The sequence below is a fragment of the Pseudoliparis swirei genome, chromosome 14 (assembly GCF_029220125.1).
Source record: "Pseudoliparis swirei isolate HS2019 ecotype Mariana Trench chromosome 14, NWPU_hadal_v1, whole genome shotgun sequence".
Taxonomy (NCBI): Eukaryota; Metazoa; Chordata; class Actinopteri; order Perciformes; family Liparidae; genus Pseudoliparis; species Pseudoliparis swirei.
Genome location: NC_079401.1, coordinates 7,467,425 through 7,488,408, shown reverse-complemented (window position 1 = coordinate 7,488,408; position 20,984 = coordinate 7,467,425). Strand labels below are relative to the sequence as shown.

The 20,984-nt window shown below is 49.6% G+C and overlaps 1 protein-coding gene across 3 annotated transcripts in view; it reads left to right on the top strand.

The window, feature by feature from the left end:
• The window catches only part of LOC130204525 (receptor tyrosine-protein kinase erbB-4-like), a 167,316-nt gene that overhangs the window by 141,083 nt on the left and 5,249 nt on the right, over positions 1-20,984 (top strand). The window contains exons 19-26 of one of the 3 annotated variants that reach the window (XM_056431310.1): positions 441-539; positions 2,931-3,113; positions 14,579-14,740; positions 16,407-16,482; positions 16,666-16,812; positions 18,574-18,671; positions 18,762-18,932; positions 20,199-20,484. In XM_056431310.1, coding sequence (XP_056287285.1) covers positions 441-539; positions 2,931-3,113; positions 14,579-14,740; positions 16,407-16,482; positions 16,666-16,812; positions 18,574-18,671; positions 18,762-18,932; positions 20,199-20,484 — 1,222 coding nt within the window. Of the gene's footprint in view, positions 1-440; positions 540-2,927; positions 3,114-14,578; positions 14,741-16,406; positions 16,483-16,665; positions 16,813-18,573; positions 18,672-18,761; positions 18,933-20,198; positions 20,485-20,984 lie in introns of all 3 variants that reach the window. The other 2 variants (XM_056431311.1, XM_056431309.1) reach the window with 2 other exon arrangements.

The following is a 20,984-nucleotide window of genomic DNA, read 5'->3' as shown; positions in this document are numbered from 1 at the left end:
TTCATGACAGACATGAGCCGAGGGCGGCTCAAGGGCCTGGAACAGAAGATGTTTCCTTGCCAGCTCCCTTGCCCTCGGCAGGATTATTCACACACCCCGAAACTCAGCGAACCCATTGAATAAATACGGCCTTTTCCACTGCCAGCTGAAAACCCCTCCTCGTGACACCACTGAAGGGCCTATTTGCTTTTATCGCCACACTTTAATACAATTAATCCGCAGACCTACACGAATTTACAGCCGCGTTACGATCCGACGCTCTTTGCTCGGGTCCATCCGGGCCCCACACGCCGCCCGGAGCTCTCCCATTTTGCATTTTAATTCGAGGAATGTAATCAGTGCCGTTAAACACAGGAGGCGCACATCAAAACCGTCCGCCGGGCGGGGCCCGCGTGTGTTTATTGCTCGCTGCATTGACGGCGATTACTCGTTTATTTCAGGGCATCTGGGTCCCGGAAGGTGAGACGGTGAAGATCCCCGTGGCCATCAAGATCCTCAACGAGACCACGGGCCCCAAAGCCAACGTGGAGTTCATGGACGTGAGTATTTTACGCCGCGTCACTTTGCTGGGTGGATTGTGCGTTCGCCGGTTAAATTCTCACGAGAGCCCCGTCGCAGTCCGCCGGCGGCGGTAAAGTGAAGTCCGAGGAGGAGGAGGAGGAGGAGGAGGAGAGGTTTCCAATTCTTCCCACCTTATCTTCGTCACCTCTCTCCTCCGTCCTTTCCTTCCCTCCCCCGCTTTTGCCCGTATTTCTTTTTGCAAAAGGATGTTCCTCAGTTCATCTTGAATATCGTGTTGGATGTTCGCCCAACGGTTTAAATCTCCTGTTCCTTCAAACCGCCAAATAATTATGTCTCATTCCTTCTCCAACTTAATTGATTTAGTATTTGTATTATTCCCTCTCCTCTTCTATACTTTGACGGTAACGCGAAAATGATTAGCCGATTTATTGAAAATGTATGAACTATTTAGCTGATTTTTCACGTAGAAATTCTCGTTGTCCTCAGAAACATAAATCTTTGGGGTTTTAAAATATTGGTTGGACAAAACAAGCCAAGGGATCATGTGACCTTGGAGTTATTTTATAGCTCATAAATGAAATGGAGTTGTCGTATACGCTGGCTTCCATCTTTTATCTCCCTTTCTGCCCATTTTTCCCCCTGCATCCTCTCTCCCTCTCCCTCTCCCTCTCTCCCTCTCCCTCTTCCCCTGTTTCTCCCAGTGGGGGTCTCTGTCCACCCAGAGCCAATATGCTCCGTCTGCCGGCTTGTTAAACAGCAATCTAAAGGCAGGCTCACGCCTCGCCACTGGGAAACTGGCCACTGGAGTGCCGGCTCCAAACACACTCCGAAGATCCACACATATAAACACCAATAAGCAAACGGAGCGCACTTTCCAACAAAAGGCTCCCCAGGTGGCGGCGACCTCGCCGGCTGATTTGCTTGTGTGGAAATTTTTTTTTTGGAAGTTGATAATTTCATGTGAAATGCAAAGAAAGGCCAATTGTGGGGCACTAAATTAGAGCGTTTTGATGCATACACATTTTATTATGTGCGTGTGTGTGTGTGTGTATGAGAGCAAGTGAACAAGTGAGCCAGATTGGAGAGGAGGGTCAGCTGGCAGTAATGGAGGTCAGCGCTCAGGGAGACGAGAAAGAAATCAAACAAGCGAGGACACACACACACACACACACACACACACAGTCCTCGCACCAGGAGTTGAATGACGAGAGTTCAGCCAGACATAGTTTACGAGTCACGGGGTCTTTTTGGGATCACGGCGAGAATAAAAGCCGCCTCTCCCTTTCTTTTTTTCCCCTGTTACAGACATAGGTGTCCTGCTCCCCCTCCTCCTCCTCCTCCTCCTTCCTTCCTCTTCCTCTCTTGATCCCAGGGTGTGAGGTATGCACAGTGAGGGGAGGGGGGGGGGGAAGCAGGTGGTTTATGAAGTGGAGATGTAGTGGCACTACCTTGGGCCGCGAGGCTCAGTTTAAATCAGGCCACCGATGGTGCCAACAGCCTCTCTACGGCCTATTACCCCCACATGCACCCCCCCCCCCACCCCTCCTCTCCTGTTTTGAATTAATCTACTCAACACCCACACCGCCACCGCTCTGCCCTCTAAGCCTATTCTTTAGCACCTAAATTTAAAAAGGCACCTCATCTGTCTATCACCTGCCCCGGGGGCCGAGTCTGGATATACACCTCCTCCTCCTCCTCCTCCTCCTCCTGCTGACCACCGCTCGCCTTGCACAGACACAGCAAGAGGGAGTTCAAGTGTGTCCTCGTGTGTGTGTGTGTGTGTGTGTGTGGGAGCGACTGAAGTGAGCGGGTTTTTTTTTCAGCGTCGACTGCGGGCGCAGCTTCTGCTCCGCCATAATGCATCTTCACGCCGGCCACGAGTATCGGCCCTCGCCATCATGACACTTCGTCACCGCCACGCATCCTTCTGCTGGCAGCGCCGCCATAACAATTAGCCGACGTCGAGTCCCAACTGCTCCAAACCTCTTTGGCCATCTGCCTGCGGGAACGGAGGAGAGAGTTGAAACGGAGAAGAAGAAAAAAAATGCTTTTACCCGCCGGATCAAACCGAGACGCGCCGTCGGTGCAGCGGCAGAGAAGCTCCGTGTTTCATGCACGTTAAAATATAGATGACAAACGCTGCGTTTGTGCAGCTTTGAAGGGGATTTCTGTCGGATTTTCTCGCTCGGTGGGAACACTCTGTGGACGGATGCTTAGATGCTTAGATGCACGGTCTCCCAAGGTGCATTATGGGAAGCTCAAAGTTCAGTTCCCGGTCATGTAGAATATCACGCTCCTATATGTGTCCTGATGTTTCAGGGTGTATATATAAATATATATATAAAAAGAATTGCAACAACCTTCTTAGTCCCTCTTTGTCCCGCCTCCCCCCGCCTCTCACCCAGGAGGCCCTGATCATGACCAGCATGGAGCACCCCCACCTGGTGCGTCTGCTGGGCGTCTGCCTGAGCCCCACCATCCAGCTGGTGACGCAGCTCATGCCCCACGGCTGCCTCCTGGACTACGTGCACGAGCACAAGGACAACATTGGGTCGCAGCTGCTGCTCAACTGGTGTGTCCAGATCGCCAAGGTAGGACGAGACCGGGGGCGCGCCGTGGCGGCGGGGTCGTAATTAACAGACGTGTGTGTGTGTGTGTGTGTGTTAATGTCGCGCGAGTTGACTTTGTGCCGAGGTGTATTCTGAAGATGGCCGTTTCTGAGCTCCCAGTTTGTTTCGCTGGTCAAACCGAATTATCCGTGGATGCACGGAGCGTCTCATCCATTCATCACAACGCCATTGTATGAAACAGTTTTCACCGGTGCAGAGGAAATACCGAGGTGACGGCGCATCACTTACGCCGGTTATTCATAGCTGCTTTGTTATTTGATTTCACGGGATGCCGCCGTGTCCCATGTGACACTGGAATTACACAGAAACGAGCCGTGGCGCTCGCCGTCACCTCGCGTGTGACGGCGGGAGAGATCGCCTCCAAGGTTTTAGCAAACATGCGGGCGCACAGTCGTGGCGTCCATCTGATCCCTGATCAGATAAATGATCCGGATGAGCGAGGGAGCGTGACCGAGATGTGACGGCGAATATCAACTCAATACGACAAATGGATTTTTTAAAACATCTTCAACTGAAAAGAAACACGGTTTTATTGAAAGCTCTTATATATACAATGAAGAATATATATATATAATTTATATGTATATAATACAATACAATATACAATAAAACCGTATATATAAATATATATATATATATACGGTTTTATTTAAAGCTCTTTATATATATATATATAGATATAAATTATATATACATATATATATATATATATCAGCTGTTCATAAGACTTCAAATTCATCTTTTTTTTGCTCTTAAACCCCAACCTGGAGTCATAAAAGGGAAACGCTGTCTTTCGTAGCATATCCTCACAACCTCGCATGCGGCCATGAAAAAAACAATCCATTGCGTGCTCATAAATGACCCGCCGTGCCCTTGTTCAGATAGTGTCCCCTTTCTAAAGGACTCCTTTATTGGAATCGATTCATATTGGTCATCGTTAAAAGTAATAAATCTGTCTCAGTCCGGGGTGAGAGCTGCGCTTTCACGGGGTGGGGGGGTTATGGTGGGAGGTCTTAACCCTTTACTCCCCCATGATGGATGATTCCCAAGAGCATAAAGAGCAGGTTACTTAAGCAGGTACTTATTGCCATAATTGGATTCGATTTCACCTGTGGCAACAAGAGGGGTCGTGTCAGTTTCTTCGTGGTTCTATAAGTGAGGAAGAGCAAGAGGGCGTGTTATTCACCACCGACCTCGGCCCACGCGGCTCCCTGACATTCACTTCTGTCGTCGCTTGATTGTGATTGACTCCAATAACTGCAATTCCTTCTCGCGGCTCGATGTCGGGCGTGGACCAAGGTGCCTGACCGATTGATTGGAAATCAAAGCCCTGATAATTAGTTTTCATTGAGTGAATTTGGGGAATCGAATCGGTGGTTTGCTGTTGTTCCCACTGGCTTTTTCCATTATCGCTTCCATTTCTGTCAACAGATGTTTTTTTAAACGGAGACGCTTCACTTCGGATTTACATGTCATTATTTTTAACGGCTTCGTTTGTTTCGGATCAGAGTATCTCGGAGGTCAATCCGTGGTGGGCCATCTTAAAGCTGCTGAGATTTGTTCAAAGTGTTGGACGCACCAACTGTCCGTCCCTCGGGCGGCTTCAAACTCAACTGCGCCACGAAGCCAAACTGCTCGAATTTGATTACATTTAGATTCCAGTCCTTCCCGACGCAGGTATCCAGTCCCGGTCGCAGCAGGGAGTCCATTTAGCAGCATGCGCTCCGGAACCAGACCGCCGAGCACACGCCCACAGCATTAAAGACAGAACGCTTGTTTCTTCTGTTTTATTAGCCTCTTTGGATCCTCCATCAACGCGTCTTCCCCCCCCTTCGCCGTGTGTGTGTGTGTGTTTGGACACGTGAGCCCGGTAAATAACTCTGGAGTGATCTCTGGAGGTCATGACAAGGAACCTGTTGAAGGAGAAACGGCGTCCTTTTTTCCAAGAGACACCATCTTCTAGCAGAGGGGGGGAAATCACGTTCCCCTCGGTCTTTAGTTAGCTCTGAAAAGGGTGTTGTTAAGATAGACGAGGAAATAAAGGAGGGATTCAATTAAATACCACAGAGAGAGTGGAATACAGAGGCTCGCAGGATGTGGTGGAGACACTTAACGTAGCGCTTTATATTATGTCTTATATTATGAGTACCAGTAGAGCAATTATGAAGGTGGAAAGGAATAGTTGGGCAATTAGACGGAGCCAGCAACCAGTTAGAGCATAGCTTAGCATAAACACTGGATACAGGAGCGTCGGTTAGCCGGGCTCTGTCTGGAAATAACACTTCTTCAATCAGATGTAGCTTAGCTTAGCACAAACACTGGATACAGGAGCATCGGTTAGCCGGGCTCTGTCTGGAAATAACACTTCTTCAATCAGATGTAGCTTAGCTTAGCATAAACACTTGATACAGGAGCATCGGTTAGCCGGGCTCTGTCTGGAAATAACACTTCTTCAATCAGATTTAGCTTAGCTTAGCATAAACACTTGATACAGGAGCATCGGTTAGCCGGGCTCTGTCTGGAAATAACACTTCTTCAATCAGATGTAGCGTAGCTTAGCATAAACACTGGATACAGGAGCATCGGTTAGCCCGGCTCTGTCTGAAGAACTGCAATTGTGTTATTTTCAGACAGAGCCAGGCTAACTAATGCTCCTGTATCCAGTGTGTATGCTAAGCTAAGCTACGTCTGATTGAAGAAGTGCAATGGTGTTATTTTCAATCTGATTGAGTTACTTTCAGACACAGGGTAGCTGTTTTGGCTGAGCTTTATGCGATGCTAACTCGTAGCTCCAGCTCCATGTTGAACAGATTGGGAGCAGAGATATCAAATAAGTATTTATTCTTCCCCAAATGGTCCGACTATTTTGAGTAAAAGGAGGAATGTCTCCATCACTCGATAACAAAAGTCAAAAAAATCGAACTGCAGCCGATGACCAAGACTGGAAGTGTTCGTGAGTATCTCATCTCGTGGTTGCCTAAGAAAGTGACTTAAAGTATATACAAGAGGAATGTCTCTATACAGTGGCTGTGAAACAGTAGCGCCAGAAGAAGTGGAGAGTGCGAGAAGTGCAGAGATAAATATATATGCTACAGTGGGTTATTGTTTAGTAGTGAGACGGCGAGGGGGAAGAAACCGTTTTTGCGTCTCGAGGTTTTGGCGAACAGTGAAGTGAAGTACCAGTACCTCAAAAGATGTACTTCGTCGTATTCCTGCTCTGACATTGTGGGCCAAAAGAGGAACGATGAAGTCAGTCCATTGCGACGTGACCGTACCAGCCTGGTGGAGGGAAACTGTCCTATTGTTTGTCGCCATGCTGTCGGTATTCCTTCCCACACACACACACACGCGCGGCGGCCGTACGTGGGCTCTGACCCGGGCAGGTGACCGCTGCGCCGCAAATGGATTGGCCAAGGCCTGTCGCCAGGCAGTGACTCTTCATCACTGAGTGTTTTGGGCATTGAGATAATGGCCCCCATTAATCTCCAGCCACACTCAGGGCTGCCCCACTCCCACTGCCACACACAATGACTGACGCTCGCATTACAGGCACACACACATTCACATCACACACACACACACAGAGGTCTCTTTGGATCTGTGCGAATGGCCTCTAATTTATTAGTCTCGATCTTTCCTTTTTTTCCCTTTCCTATATCTTTCTGTTCCTTTCCTTTACCTCCTTTCAGGTGTGTTGTATCCTTTCCTTCTAATCCCATAACTCTGTTTGGCATCACTGCCACCCCCTTTTATTCCCATTCTTTTCCTTCTTTCCCATCCGCTCCTCACCTTGCATAATCTTCTCTTTCCCTTTTAGTTTCTTTTATTTTCTCGCCTTCTGTTCTCTTTTCTGCCCCTCTTATCCTTTCCTCTCCTTTCCTGCAGCCTCCTATGAACAGCTACGTCTCCTTTCCTTTCTCAAATCTGCCCATGTCTCTGTTCCCATGGAGGCCATGTGCTCGCTCATGTTTATCGGAGGTCAAAGTTGCATTACCCACTCCAAGCCACGCATCCTCAAGTGACCCTGTGTGTGTCTGTGTGTGTCTGTATGGGCAACTGTTTGTGTAGTTGTAGAAAACTAGATATTTCCCAGTGAAAAAATATTTTAAAATGACCTTGTTCTCTGTCCCTTCATGTTTCTCCCTCATTTCACCATCTTCTTTTTATCACTCACTAACTGATTCTCTCTTTCTATCTCTTTCTCTCTCTCTCCCCCTCTCTCACACACTCATATATACAGAGTATTTTCTTTTCATCAGGTTTTAGATTATTTATGGAATAATTAGGTTTGGGATGTATTTTAATGAACAAATCAATCACTGAATTAAATATGGGATATCGGAACCGAGTGTATGCAAGGTGCGAGGCGACGGAGTCTTTTAATTTGACTCTCTCTCCCCCGGCTCAGTGAAATGAAAGTAAACTAGATTTGGCGAGTTACTGTCCTGCCGGTAAAATGAGTGGCTTTGGCAGTAAAGCCCGGGCTGGACAAGGGTCTTGATTGTTTTTTATGGGGGGGGGGGCTCGTATCTAGGCCACACGCCTCATATGAACATACCCGTCGGCAAACTCCCAGGACCGACGTTAGCAAGGCATGCCCTGCAGGGGGGGAAAAAACATCTCCAGTTTAGAGCACATCGGTCCGTTGTCATGGCGACCGCGGTCCGTTTCTCTCGGACCGGCGGTGCTAATGACGCCGCTGAACATCTGACCTCCAAAATAATGTCTCCGCCGCGGTGAGCTTAACACCGCGGAGACGCGCTCCGAGGCGTGTGTGCATAAGCAGGAACTCCGTGGTTTAAATTTACGGCACACGCTCTCGTGTGTGGAAAAATAAAGCACATGCATCCCCCCCCCCCCCACACACACACACACACACACACACACACGCTGCTCAGTCAGGGGGAAGGAAAAAAGTTTCAACAAATGTGGGGACCTTTTAAACGTGACTCCCAAAACTTCAGCCCGGTACGCGTGCATCCTTCACAGATGTGTGTGCTTCCGCAGTAGATTGTGTGTGTGTGTGTGTGTGTGTGTGTGTGTGTGTGTGAGATGCCACCCGGTTGCCGTGGGATCCAATCTGGTCAAGCTTAGTGCGGAAACCCTCTCCTGTCATTCGCTTCCCCGCAGAACAACCGCTCTGCGCTGAGCAAACACATACGGCCCGCGCTCATTAGCCGAGCCTTAGCGGTCCTTCCTCCCCCTCCTCCTCCTCCTCCTCCCCCGCATCTTCCTTCATCTTTTCCCTCCCACAGTGGAGGGATGGACTCAAACCACCGAGTGCTCCCGAGCTCTCGTGTGCACCGTGCCATCGCATCTCATTAAACACACGCGGCATGGACGTTTCTATCTGGGGATTTACACCGCCGCTGAAATTGCTCCTGATTTTAATCTCCCTTTCTCTCCCGTGACGCCGGCCGTCACGTTTGTTGGCGTCACTGAGACGTGACTTCAGATCCATCCCTTTTGGTTTCCTCCCTCCAAGAGCTCACAGGAAGATGCCGTGGACACGAGTCCAGATGTCATGTGTTAGAGAGCGTGAGGAACCAAGGTCGAACATGTATTGATGGAAGTGGCCAAGTTCGATGCTCCGGTTTAATGCCGCTCTGGGCTTCTTCAGGTCCATGGTGTTCCCTATTCACTAAGCTCCCAGTGAAATATATTATAAATAGTATTACATCTTAAGTCTATGTTCCTTTTGGATGAAATCTGCTTTCTACCCCACAGCATCAAACGACCTGCTTGACCTTGAAAGAAGAAAAATCCCTCCTCAAGGACCACCTGTGTTTTCTTTCTGTTGCTTCGAGCTGCACTGGTCGATATTATTTCCTTGAAATAACTATTATCAACATGTCACCAGCAATACGGAGGCCGACATGGACACTATACTGAAAGGCCTGTGGATGAAGCAGATTATTAACACATCCTTTTTAACCACAACTGAGTTTTTAAATGTCATCCGCATCCATGATATGAATATATATATATATATTTATATAGTAAATGATTGATCTGTTAAGTGCCGGCTAAACATTCACTTTCTTTAAAACACATCAGACCAAGTTATCGTGAGTGTGAGGCTCTCAGCAGGCCCGATGGTCGTGATCCGTGTTCACTTCCCAAAGGCTGCATTAATAATGTCGTCTTTGTAATTATCTGTAAGGATCAGCAGCGCTCAAGGATGCATGGGGGGAGGGATTTGACTGGGTGGGAAGGCCTGATTGGATCTGTCACCTCTCTCGACGCACACACCCGTCGCTCCAGACAGTGTTGCCAGGTCTGCGGTTTTCCCGCGGAATTGGGCTACTTTTGAAGTGTTGCCGCGGGTTGAATTTTTTGTCCGCTGGTTCGGGTAGACCTATTTTGCATGCAAATTACATGAATATCTTTAAATAAAAATCCATATTTAAAATGAAATAATTTATTTATACCCAAATCCTACCAAACTGACTCCAGATCAGCTGGTTTTGGGCTGGTTTTATTGGCCATTGGGCTTGTTTTGTCACACAGACCTGGCAACCCTGGCTCCAGAAGCCTCGAGGCTCATCGGAGGCAGGTGGAGCGGCGGTGGCGGGAAATAATAAGCGTTCATTTTACTGGACGGGAGCGGTTTCCGTCATCTAGATGACAACAAAGAGGGAATAATACTCCTCTGTGTGCCCACGCACATGCAGTGGTAGTGTACATACAGAAACCCGTGTTGAAACCCCCCCCCCCCCTCAGTGTCACAGGGAGCAGCGGGCGGACTACAGGCCTCAGCGTGGAGGTCGCTCAGTTGATTTACATGAGGATCAAATGTTTCATTTTTTTCCTTCTCTCTCTCCCCTGTGGGCCGCCGTCCTCTGCGTCGATGGCCGTTGATAGCGGCGTCCGCCCGGCGACGGCTTTTTTTCAAGAATTGCTTCGTTTTAGTTCGAGGGATTGCATCTTCGCTGCCGTCTTTTCCTCAAAAGAGAGCGCGTCGGTCAGGTCGCCGCGTCCGCCCATCTAATCCCACCGCAGTCCGCCCGAAAAGCGATTTGACATTTGCTCATGTAAATGTGGCGGCGGCGGTCCTTTTATTGCCCGCGCGGTGACATTTCAGATGGATCTCTCCGGCCCACCGGGGGTGGGGTTGGGGGTGTGAGGGGGGGGGGGAGGAGTTGAGATCATGGCGACTGGAGCTCCCATGACTTTACATCCGCTTCCCGTCTCTCTGGCGTTATCTCCCTCTGTGTTCTCCCTGCCTCCCGCTCAGGTCGCTGCACGTCACGTTCATTATGTCGGCCGTTAACCATCCGGTGACGCACTTTTTGGAGCGTATTGGTTTTTCCAAGCAGATCTTCTTTCTTTCTTTTTTTTACTTTCAATGCTTCACAATAAAATCTGTGTGAGTAAAGAGAGGCGCCTGTGGACCTTTTTTTCTTCCCCCCACACACACACACACACACACACACACGCCTTGGGGAGCGGCCGGCTCGGTGGGAATTCTATCTCCGGCGCCGCACACGCCGCTTGACAGACGACCACCTGCACCACCTGAGCGGGCCCATTGTGCCTCCTTATCGCACTGGTCCCAGCGCTCGCCGTGATGACCGCCCCACATTGCTCACACTGTCGCTCTCCGGCGCCGGGGGGGGGGGGGGGGGTTCTGCGTGAGGGGGGGGTACACCCCATTGCGGCGCTCTTATCGCTCCCCCTGGAAACAGACGCCTCACCCTCTGGTTCCTGTGAGAAACTGAGATTTTTCATCTTCTCTTGACATGAATCTTGCGATGAAGCTGCCGCTCACGGACACGACGCGAGTTGTATCATTAAAACGAGTTAACCGCCGACGGATCCTCGAAGAAGCATGTTGCCTGGCAACAAAAGCAGAACCGTCTTACGCGATAGATATTTCATGTCAGCGGGCGGCTCATGTTGGTAATATCGCAGACAAACACCAGATCCGAGTGGAATTTATCACCTGCTGTACTCCATCATGTCCGTCCTCCTCTCTCTCCACTTACCGTCCAGCTGCTCGCCTTTCTTCACAGCTCCTTTTCTCCCACAGCATCTTCTCCCCTCCTCCCCTCCCCGCTGAGGTGCACAACTCCCTGATCTTTCCCACAACTCTTTTTTTTTTCAAGCCTGCTTTCATCCTCTTGTTTTTCTTCAATTATCTAAGAGTCATGTTGGGTTGAACTTTGCGTCTCGAACCAGTATTCACAGCATCCTCTCACAAGTCATTTTACGTAACTCCTAAATGGAGGGAAACGAGTAGTTGAAAGCCTTATTTCCTCCGTATTGCCGAGTTGAGTGTCATAATGAACCGTTTGGGTGTCGTAGCACAGAACAAAGGAGCAGGCGGGAGTAAGATGGGAGCAAAGGGAAGATAAGAGTTGGATGTAAAGATGCATAAGATGCACAAACAAGGAACTTGTGAAAGGGATGCTGGCATGTCCTAAAGCACACTCTGACTCCTGCAACGGTCAAAATTCAGTATTTTTAAAACGGTACGACAACATTTGAACCACGGTGGATATGTGCCGGCAGAGGTACACGAGACAGACAATCTGTGAGAGAAAAATCTGATTTCCCTGCCTGCTTTTAGTGCTCCTAGAGGCATTTAAAAGATTAAAAAACAACCAATCAGAGCGTAGTGCTATCCAATGCTGCTGTCAATCACGGCTCTGATCCAACTGTGAAACTACGGAGCTCTGATCAACTATTTCTCACCTCAAATGTTTCCAGAAACATGTTTTAGTGAACTGTTCAGCTGTAAAATGAGAGCGTTTGCTCGGTCGGTGGGCGGAGCTTGATTTTCGCACGATTGTTTGTGACTCCGAGTTCACGGACAGCGGTCGACGCTGCGTTCGAGGCTCCTCTGATTGGTTGTTTTTCCTCGGATGAGGTGGAATATTGCAAATGCTATGAAGAGCACTAAAAGGCAAGAGAACCGTGTGAATTTATTTTCCGATTATCTGTCTCATGTACTACCGTTAGGATATAGTGACAGTTTGAGAAAACGTGTCAAGAAAACGTATCAAAGTTTGCCAAACTGCAGCTTTAACATTGTATTCTAAACTCCTTTTTCAGGACCTGTCAAGAAAAAAAAATCCCCAAAGTGAAGTTTTTGCTTCAATAACTCAATAAATTGGCTCTTTTATCGAGACACGTTCTGAGCGAATGTAATCAGACACCCCTTTAGAATCCCATCATGCTCGCTGCCGCCTCGCGTTGCTTCTCCCGGTGACCTTCCCGAAGCTTGAATGTCACAATGTCACCGGTGGGTCTCGCGGTGTCACGGACGTTAAGACGCACTTCTGTTAAGTCCACGGGGGCTTCGGCCCGTCTCGCTGCAAAGTCAGCGAGCGCTTGAGAGCTCTGACGGGAACTTTAGGGTCCTTTGCGCCGATTCTTATCGTCTGCAGACTTTCATAAAGAACAAGAGAAGATGCACCTTTGCTGAATGCATACAGGTATTCATTTCACATGAATGTGTTGTTGTTGTTGTTGTTTAGGAGTTTCTGAAAGAGAAGATGCATTTTCCTTCCATTTCTTGTACATCAACACACACTTCTTCTTGGGCAGCGGCCCAGTGGAAACTTTGGAGTGGTGCACGGGGACAATTGTAGCTCTTCCTCCTTTTGCTTTCTCCACAGAAATAAACAAATATCAAACAATGGTTGAGCGGGAGCACAAAGTGAATTGGCCTTCCGGGTGTTCACTCTTCATTCAAGCTGTTGTTGCACCTCGCAGTGAGCGACTATATTTTTTGTTTGGATTTTGCACAATTTTCCTCAAACCTCCCGGATAACTCACGAGATGACCCCGACGCGCGTTCGTTTGGGCGGTGAACTGAACCCGACCAGCTCGACCTGCCACACACGGGTGATGTGAGGTTGTTGACCAAAGTTGGCGAGTTCAATTACTTCCCCCGCAACTTCCTGTAGTATCTACTATACACAAGTTGTGCAATCACAAGTTATCCAATCCCACTTCTATTTTGAAGGACTCCGGGGACTGTAACACTTAAGCAGTGTTAAATCAGCGGGACCCTCTCGGCCTGAAACCGACGCTCGCCCCTCAGCCTCCACTGGGACGCCGGTGTTTACCGGCCCCGGAGTGGCTGGAAATTAATTGGCTCCTTGAGCTGCCGTACATTCCCCCCCCCCCCCCCCCCCCGTCAGTGCGATGGCCTCCCCTCATTGCGCTGTCACTTTAAGTCGACGTGTATTAATGGACTGCGTGGGCCATTGATTCCTAATTCCTCTCGATGTCGACATCGGGGGATAAATTTTGCGCGGCGCGGTCGTCTTTGGGCTTATTGTAATCAGCATTGTTATCCAGAAATAATCTATTTTAAATACACTCTCAGTTTGAGGCCCTGTGCCAGGACCACGGCGAGCACAGAGACACACGGGGGGGGGGGGGGCTGTAAGGATAAGAGGGTCCCGAACTTGGAGATAACAGAGAGACGCAAGACGGACTGTCAGATGTAAAAAAAAATATCGCGAGCGTGACACGCGTCTCGCTCCGACATGTCGGCGGTCTCCGGGCGGTCTCTGTCGGCGCACGTGTGCGTCGCCGTCTGTCTCCGCGAGGCCGCCGGATGATGGATGAGGGCTCGGCCGGCGGCGAGCCAGACGTCGGCGCTATCGATTTATCCTCACATTCGTCTGGGAGGAGGAGGCGGCGCGGGGTCGCCGAGCATTTCGACGCAGCGCGCTCCCTCGATATGTGCTCACACACACACACAGGCTTTGTTTGTTTGTTTAGGGCCCCGTGACTCGCTTTGCTCGTTCGGTGTTCATAATCCACGTGAACAAATTGGGCGGACGTCCATTGTTCTCTCTGCCGAGCCATCTTGAAAATGGCCACCCCCAATTATGGACGCGGGGTGGGCGGGTGGGCGGGGGACGAGGAGGCGACATGGCCTGAGACACGATCTCAGTTATGACTGAACACGATTAATAGAGTTGGACACGTTGCAAGAATTGATGTCACAGCCCTGAAGACACAGCGCTTGTTTTATCCCGTACAGTGGAGGGGAATGCAGCCTTGCAGTATGTCTCCCCCCCCCCGCATCAGTATTTAACAATCTAACCTAGAAACTCATACCTTTTCAAATGTACCTTTCACCATGCAGGAATCTTTCATGTGACTAATCTCTACCGTATTTCTACACGTCAAAAGTTCAAATCTCGGCCCCCCGGGACGCTATAAAAGAGTCTCTCTCTCTCCGCCTCCGAGAGTCGTAGAAAAATGAGGTATGATAACGATGAAAGATTTGAATCTAAATGTTTGGTGGGCGTGCCGTTAATGATGATGACATTTATGGCAATACTTTTCTGTAAGAGCTGACATTTGGCTCATCGACGACGTCGAGCTGCTCCGAACACGGAAGACTAAATGATTAACGGCTCCGTGAGAAGATTTATAGTCTCTCTCTCTCTCTCTCGAAGGGGATGATGTACCTGGAGGAGAGGAGGCTGGTCCACCGGGACCTGGCGGCCCGCAACGTGCTGGTGAAGTCGCCCAATCACATCAAGATCACCGACTTCGGCCTGGCGAGGCTGCTGGACGCCGACGAGAAGGAGTACAACGCAGACGGGGGCAAGGTTGGTGTAAGTGGAGGCGTGAGTGTGTGTGTGTGTGTGTGTGTGTGTGTGGCGCTAAACCCAAAGGACAGGGCGGTCGACATGAGTAGTAAATACTGCACACACACACAAAGTAATAAAAGAAAAGGTCTGTGCTGAAGGTTGTCGGGTCTCCAGGGCCGGAAGCCTTTGTGTGTCTCTGAATGTGCGTCTTTGTGTGTGCAGTTTCTTTTAAAAGATGCAACAAGGAAAATTAATTATCTGAAGAAGAAAAGATGACCTCCACCTTCGTCTCTCACATTCGCACATGTACAACTCTTCATGGTATCGCTTGCCTTGCGGCTGTGTGCGTTTCACACGCGAGAGTCGACGAGCCCACACACACACACTCGGATGAGGATACACTTACAACACATGTTATCTCGTAGGATTCCTGCTCTTTTTGTTCTTCGGGTGTTTAGTCTTCGTTGAAACACATCTTTTTGTTGTATTCATGTCTCATTCGGGGAAGTAGAACGGAGAGGACGGATTTGAGGAAACACAATGCCATGTTGGCTCCACGTTACCAGATGTTCGCCGGCTGCGATGTGTCGTTTTCTTGCCAAAAAAGATGACAACATTGTGTCCGTTCCCTTTTTTTTTTTCAGCGGGTATCCGAACACGTTGAGATGTGAGCAAAAGAGAACGGACTCCATCTTTACCCTTTTTAAGAGCTGTGAAACTCGTTCTCGCCGAACTGAATTTCAATAACATACAATTTTAGTTCCAATCAGTTTGTTTTGTTTGGGCAGCCAGACCACATTAATCAGAAGCGCTCCTCTACTCCACGCTTGAGACGCACGATGCAAATTGTCCTGATTGTCCCTATTCACTTTATTTAATTGGCTTGTTCATCGCAGCGTCAGCCCCCGCAGGTAACCACTGGTACCAGTGGGCAAATGAACAAATAAATGATTTCCATAGATGTGATGAGCGAGAGTTTGATGCAACCATATGAGCGATCGACTCTGTGTGGCTATTCGCCGAGGCCTTGGTGAACGAGAGCTGTTGTCGGCGGGAACGCACGCGTATGACATGACAACGGACGCGCCGCGCCAGATGCATCAACGCGGAGGAAGGTTGCTCGTTTCCCCTCGTCCCGCCGCGTTTCCCTGAAGAGCAGGCGTGTGTGTGTGTGCGATCACATGCAAAAGGCCAGATAATTGCCTTGTTCAGTGGCTGAAAACCCCCCTCCCCCCCTACAGGCAATATGGAAATCATACGGCGATGTATGATGTCAGTAAACGTCAAAGGGCCCTTTTTTAAAAAAAAATTATTACGACGTCACCCACCGCCGGCTGTAAACCGGCAGGCCGTTGAGATTATGCGAGGCAATAGGCCAACGTGATCTCATTTAGTGCCTTTTAAAAAACACGCTCGCTATTGATGATCTCCGGGCCGGACTGAAGCGAATCAATCGCGGTACTTGGGTACTATTGAGCAACGTGTGGTTGGAAGCGCCGTCGATTTCCCGATTCCTCGCATCACAGGCGCTTGATCGGGAGACGTGGCGCTGCCGTTGAGCAAAAACAGCATCATGGGAAAGTGGGGTTTTTTTCCCGCTCCGGTGTCATATGATGACGAGCTTCTAATTCAGACGGTGTGTTTTATTCCGGAAGCCCTCGCCTTGACGCACGTGTCCCTCTCTCCTCAGATGCCCATTAAATGGATGGCTCTGGAATGCATCCACTACCGGAAGTTCACCCATCAGAGTGACGTGTGGAGTTACGGTGGGTGCTACGTGACTGTGTGTCTGAGCGAGCGTGTGTGTGTGTGTGTGTGTGTGTGTGTGTGTGATGTCACTGTTTGAAGGAAGCCAGTGACATCAAATCCTCTCTCCTCTATGTGCTCGCCCACCCCTTGTCTTTCTGCTCATCTTGTTCTCTGGCTCTACCCCCCCCCCCCTCCTCCAGGAGTGACCATCTGGGAGTTGATGACATTCGGAGGCAAACCGTACGACGGCATCCCCACGCGAGAAATCCCAGACGTCCTGGAGAAAGGGGAGCGTCTGCCCCAGCCACCCATTTGCACCATCGACGTCTACATGGTCATGGTCAAATGTGAGGAGACACCAGCACACACACACACACACACACACACACACAAACAAGATATGCACGCAAAATAGGGTTTTTAGGATGACCGAGTGGTATTGATATTCTCCTCTCTCTCTCTTTCTCCGATGAAATAACCAGATTAAGCTGTTAAAAAGCCCCAATATGTTACAATCGCACGGTCCGACACCGCTGGAGGTGCCGCAGACGAGCTGTAGTTTAATAAAAGGGTTTTTGTAATATGCTTTCTGGTAAATAAGAGCTCCGGGGCTTTCGAATTCAATTCTGGAAGAATGAGTTATTATGTAAAGAGGAGAGATGAAAGAGCGGCGGCAGAGAAACTAAAGAGATGCTGGTTCGTGGTCCTCGCCGGGGACTCCGCCCACATCCTCCACCTGGACGCCGCCCAGCACCTCGTACCCTCGACTCTCCCTCCAGCCAATCCGTGCTCTGAGATCTGCCGGCTAACGGCCGCTTGGCCTTCTGGTCGTCGCTCCAGCCCTGAACCCGACGGCGCTGCCTGTGGTGGCTGTGAAAATCTCATAAAACTTAAAAATCCCCCGCCCCCCCCCCTTGCACAAATATTGTATCTTCCCTATGAATACCCCTCTTATTATTGGCGTCTCATCCTCGCTTTATGACTCTAAAGCAGCTCTGCCGGGGCTCCGGGACGAGGGCCGAGAAGAGAAGGACGCGGTCCAGCTCGGAGCTCGATATCAAAACATATTCCCATGGCGGCAAAAAAAAAAATGTTCACCCGCTCCGGAAAATGTCATGTCGACGTAATTGTTCTTTTTCCAAAATGAAGAAGAAAAAAATACCGCCGATGGCTTCCCGACAGCACAGACGTAGCCGCGGAAGCCCTGCGGCCGTTTAGCCGAATGACGACGCCAACGGATTGATCTCCTTGCCCCCTGGAGGATGTGTGCGCTGTGTAAAACTGTCCAGACAATAATGTGTTCAACGCTGAGGCTCGAGTGCCCCACGTAGTTCTGATGTATTCGTCATCTTTCGAGCCCACATCCGACTAGTTTTACCCCGATGCTGAGCACAGAGCGGTCCGACGTCAGCGCGGCGTCCATCGGAAACCGTCCAGAGCGGGTCGGATTGAGTCCGAGTGGCGGGAGGGTCACGCCGGCCCGTCGGAAGAAAAGCTCAGCAATCGGCCGCGTTAATTCTAATTACCCATTGACTGAGAGCCGTGGTTTGTGATTTGGCGCGCTGTCCACACCGCGCGCCCCGCCGCCTCAGCGCCACCCCGACAAAGAGGGAATAGAGTTTGATTGCCCGGATGTAATTGCAGTCAACAAACATGGCCTGTTGAAGAAATATGGCAACAATTCAGTGTTTCACCGTCTCTTAACCAGACAAATTGTTTACTCTCATAAAACATGAGTTCGTCAAACATAATTTTCCGCTTTCTTAATGTCCCGGATTGATGTTCCCTTCGCATTGAAAATGCGGAAGGTTATGTTTTGATCGCCGTGTTTTTATTCATTTATTTATTTACTCGCATTTATATATATTATAACTCAAAAAGTATAAAACCGAATCGCATGACATTTGGTGGGATGATTGGTTATTATCCGGGGACCATTTGATTAGAATTTGGGATCGATCGGGTCAAAGGTCAATGTCAAGGTCATGAAAAGATCAAAATTTCTATCCAATTGGCATGCAACTAATGCCAAAATGTTCATAATTCAATGCCCAATTTGTTTTTAGCCCCTTAAAGCCCCTCCTCTGCTCCATCTTTCTCCCTCTCAGGCTGGATGATTGATGCAGACAGCCGGCCGAAGTTCAAGGAGCTGGCTGCTGAGTTCTGCAGAATGGCCCGGGACCCCCAGCGGTACCTGGTCATACAGGTGTGTTCCCCCTCGACGGCCTCACCGTCAGAGCACTCGATAATACGGCTTTGAAATATGTTTTATTTTTGTGGATCGTGTGACTTCCAGGGAGACGACCGCATGAAGCTTCCCAGCCCGAATGACAGCAAGTTCTTCCAGAGCCTTCTGGACGAGGAGGACCTGAATGACTTGATGGACGCAGACGAGTACCTGGTGCCTCGGGGGTTCAACGCCGCCCCTCCGTCATACACCACCAGGCCTCGCGTCGACTCCAACCGAGTGAGGCCGCCCTCCGCACATGAAAAAACCCCACATTTAATCATTTTTTTATTCATATATTTTGGTCATAAATGTGTCAAACTGCTTTAAAAATTACACGGCGTCGGAGCATAAATCTTCAGCTATTATTCGATAATAAAACATTGGATCTTTTTATTCTTTTTTTTATTTTTTACTTTCAATACTTTAAATGTCTCTCGTGGTAAGAAACTGGCCGTCTCCGTGTCCTCTAAGAGTTCTCAAGGTGGTGGAGAACTTCCAATGCACTGATGATTTTCCTCCGCTAATCGCCCCCCTCCATCATTTCCATCCCAGTGTGTGTGTGTGTGTGTGTGGCTCCAACCTGGGCTCTCCACGCGCTCGCTGCCCGGGGGCCCCCGGGTTTCATTACTCGACGCTCTCCTAAAAACGCTCGCCGCCATTCACCAATAGACGATAAGGCGCCGACTCGGCTGTTTTGGAACCTCGAGCCGCATCCTATATGCACCTTTAGCCCCGTGACCTACCCATTTGCCAGCGGTTCTTTTTTCCCTAAAGCACACACACACACACACGCACACACACATTAATCCATCCAGGGTCCCGAATGTTCAAGGTCAACACCTCGAGCCTGCTTTAATTATGCAGTCGAAAGCCTCTCCGTGCCCACACGGGGAAACCAAGTCGTTGTTAAAATCCAAATAACGGCTGTCTTTGAAGAAGGGATGAACAGAGAAGTTTGTGGGAGTTGATGACAATGGATGGGGAGGAGGTGGGAGGAGGTGGACGGATCAAACCTTCAGGACTTTTGCTGTTTTTCTTTTCACCGGTGTGTTTTTCTGCCTGTAATTGCCGCAGTAGCGCCGGCAGCCGGTGCCGAGGAGGACGCCCGGGTTAGAAAGCCCGCGGCGAGCCACGCGGCACCTCGATGAAGCCCTTTGCGTCACATGTCATGTTTTGTATTTTCTTGCAGGGTTTTTTTGTGCGCAGTGTTTTTTTGAGGTTCAGGTGTGTGAATGGCAGCTCTGCCTGGCTGCCCCTCGCGGTCCCTCACGGCTGATGACTACCCTGTCAGAAGTTCTGCCCTCAACAGGCAGCTGCACGGGTTAAAAGTCTCACTTCCTCTGCCTCCGTACAGCTGCCTTCAACTGACTCCAAACTTTGTGATTTTTTTTGCCATTCCCCTCTTGGGAATGAGATTTTTAGTTTAGCTTTGTTCAAACAATCTTTTATCACCAAACGCATCGAAGTCTTTTCTTGTCTCGACCCAACTTTTTTCCGTCTCAGAATCAGTTCGGCTACCGAGACGGCGGTCCCGGCCCCGCGGAGGCCTCTGCGGCGGGCGCCCAAGCCTGCGTGAACCCGGAGGCCGCGGGCGGACCGGGTCCGGCCCTGGAGGACCAGCGCTGTAACGGGAGCCTTCACAAGAAGAGCCAGAGCCAGGCCGGAGGAGAGGACGGCGGGGGCCAGAGGTACAGCGCCGACCCCACCATCTTCCTGGGGGAGAGGGCGCCCAGAGGAGACACCGACGAGGACGGATACATGACGCCCATGAAGGACAAGACCTCCTCAGGTGAAGCACAACACACACTTAAAGTCCGGTGCAAGCAGCAGAGGCGACAAATAAAACCCAGGTAGAGATGCTGCAGCCCTGCAGGGCATCGCTGTGATGATGCATTCGAGGAGCTTGTATTTAATCAGTGTAGATAATACCGCAATTCAAAAGAAGCTCACCCCGTTGTATTCATTTCGAGTAACCCGGTGCAATAGAAAATCAAATAAACACAATTCAAACGAGTGCATCTTGGACAGCGTGTACTTCAGATTGAACCGCTTCCCTGTCATCTCTTTGCTAAATGTGATCTTTAGTCGTCTTTTCTATCTCGTTTAGCCCGTTCATTTCATTCCATTGATTCGAATTCCCATCCAGTTTCTATCACCGGTGTATGTCGGCTGCTGCCGAGTCATGTTTCGCCTTTGATCATAACTCTGTCTGTCGGCCCCGCTCTTGCACTACCGTCTTTGATTTTTTTTGGGTGTTTTTGTTTGTTTTTAGCAGCTCAAGAAATGCAA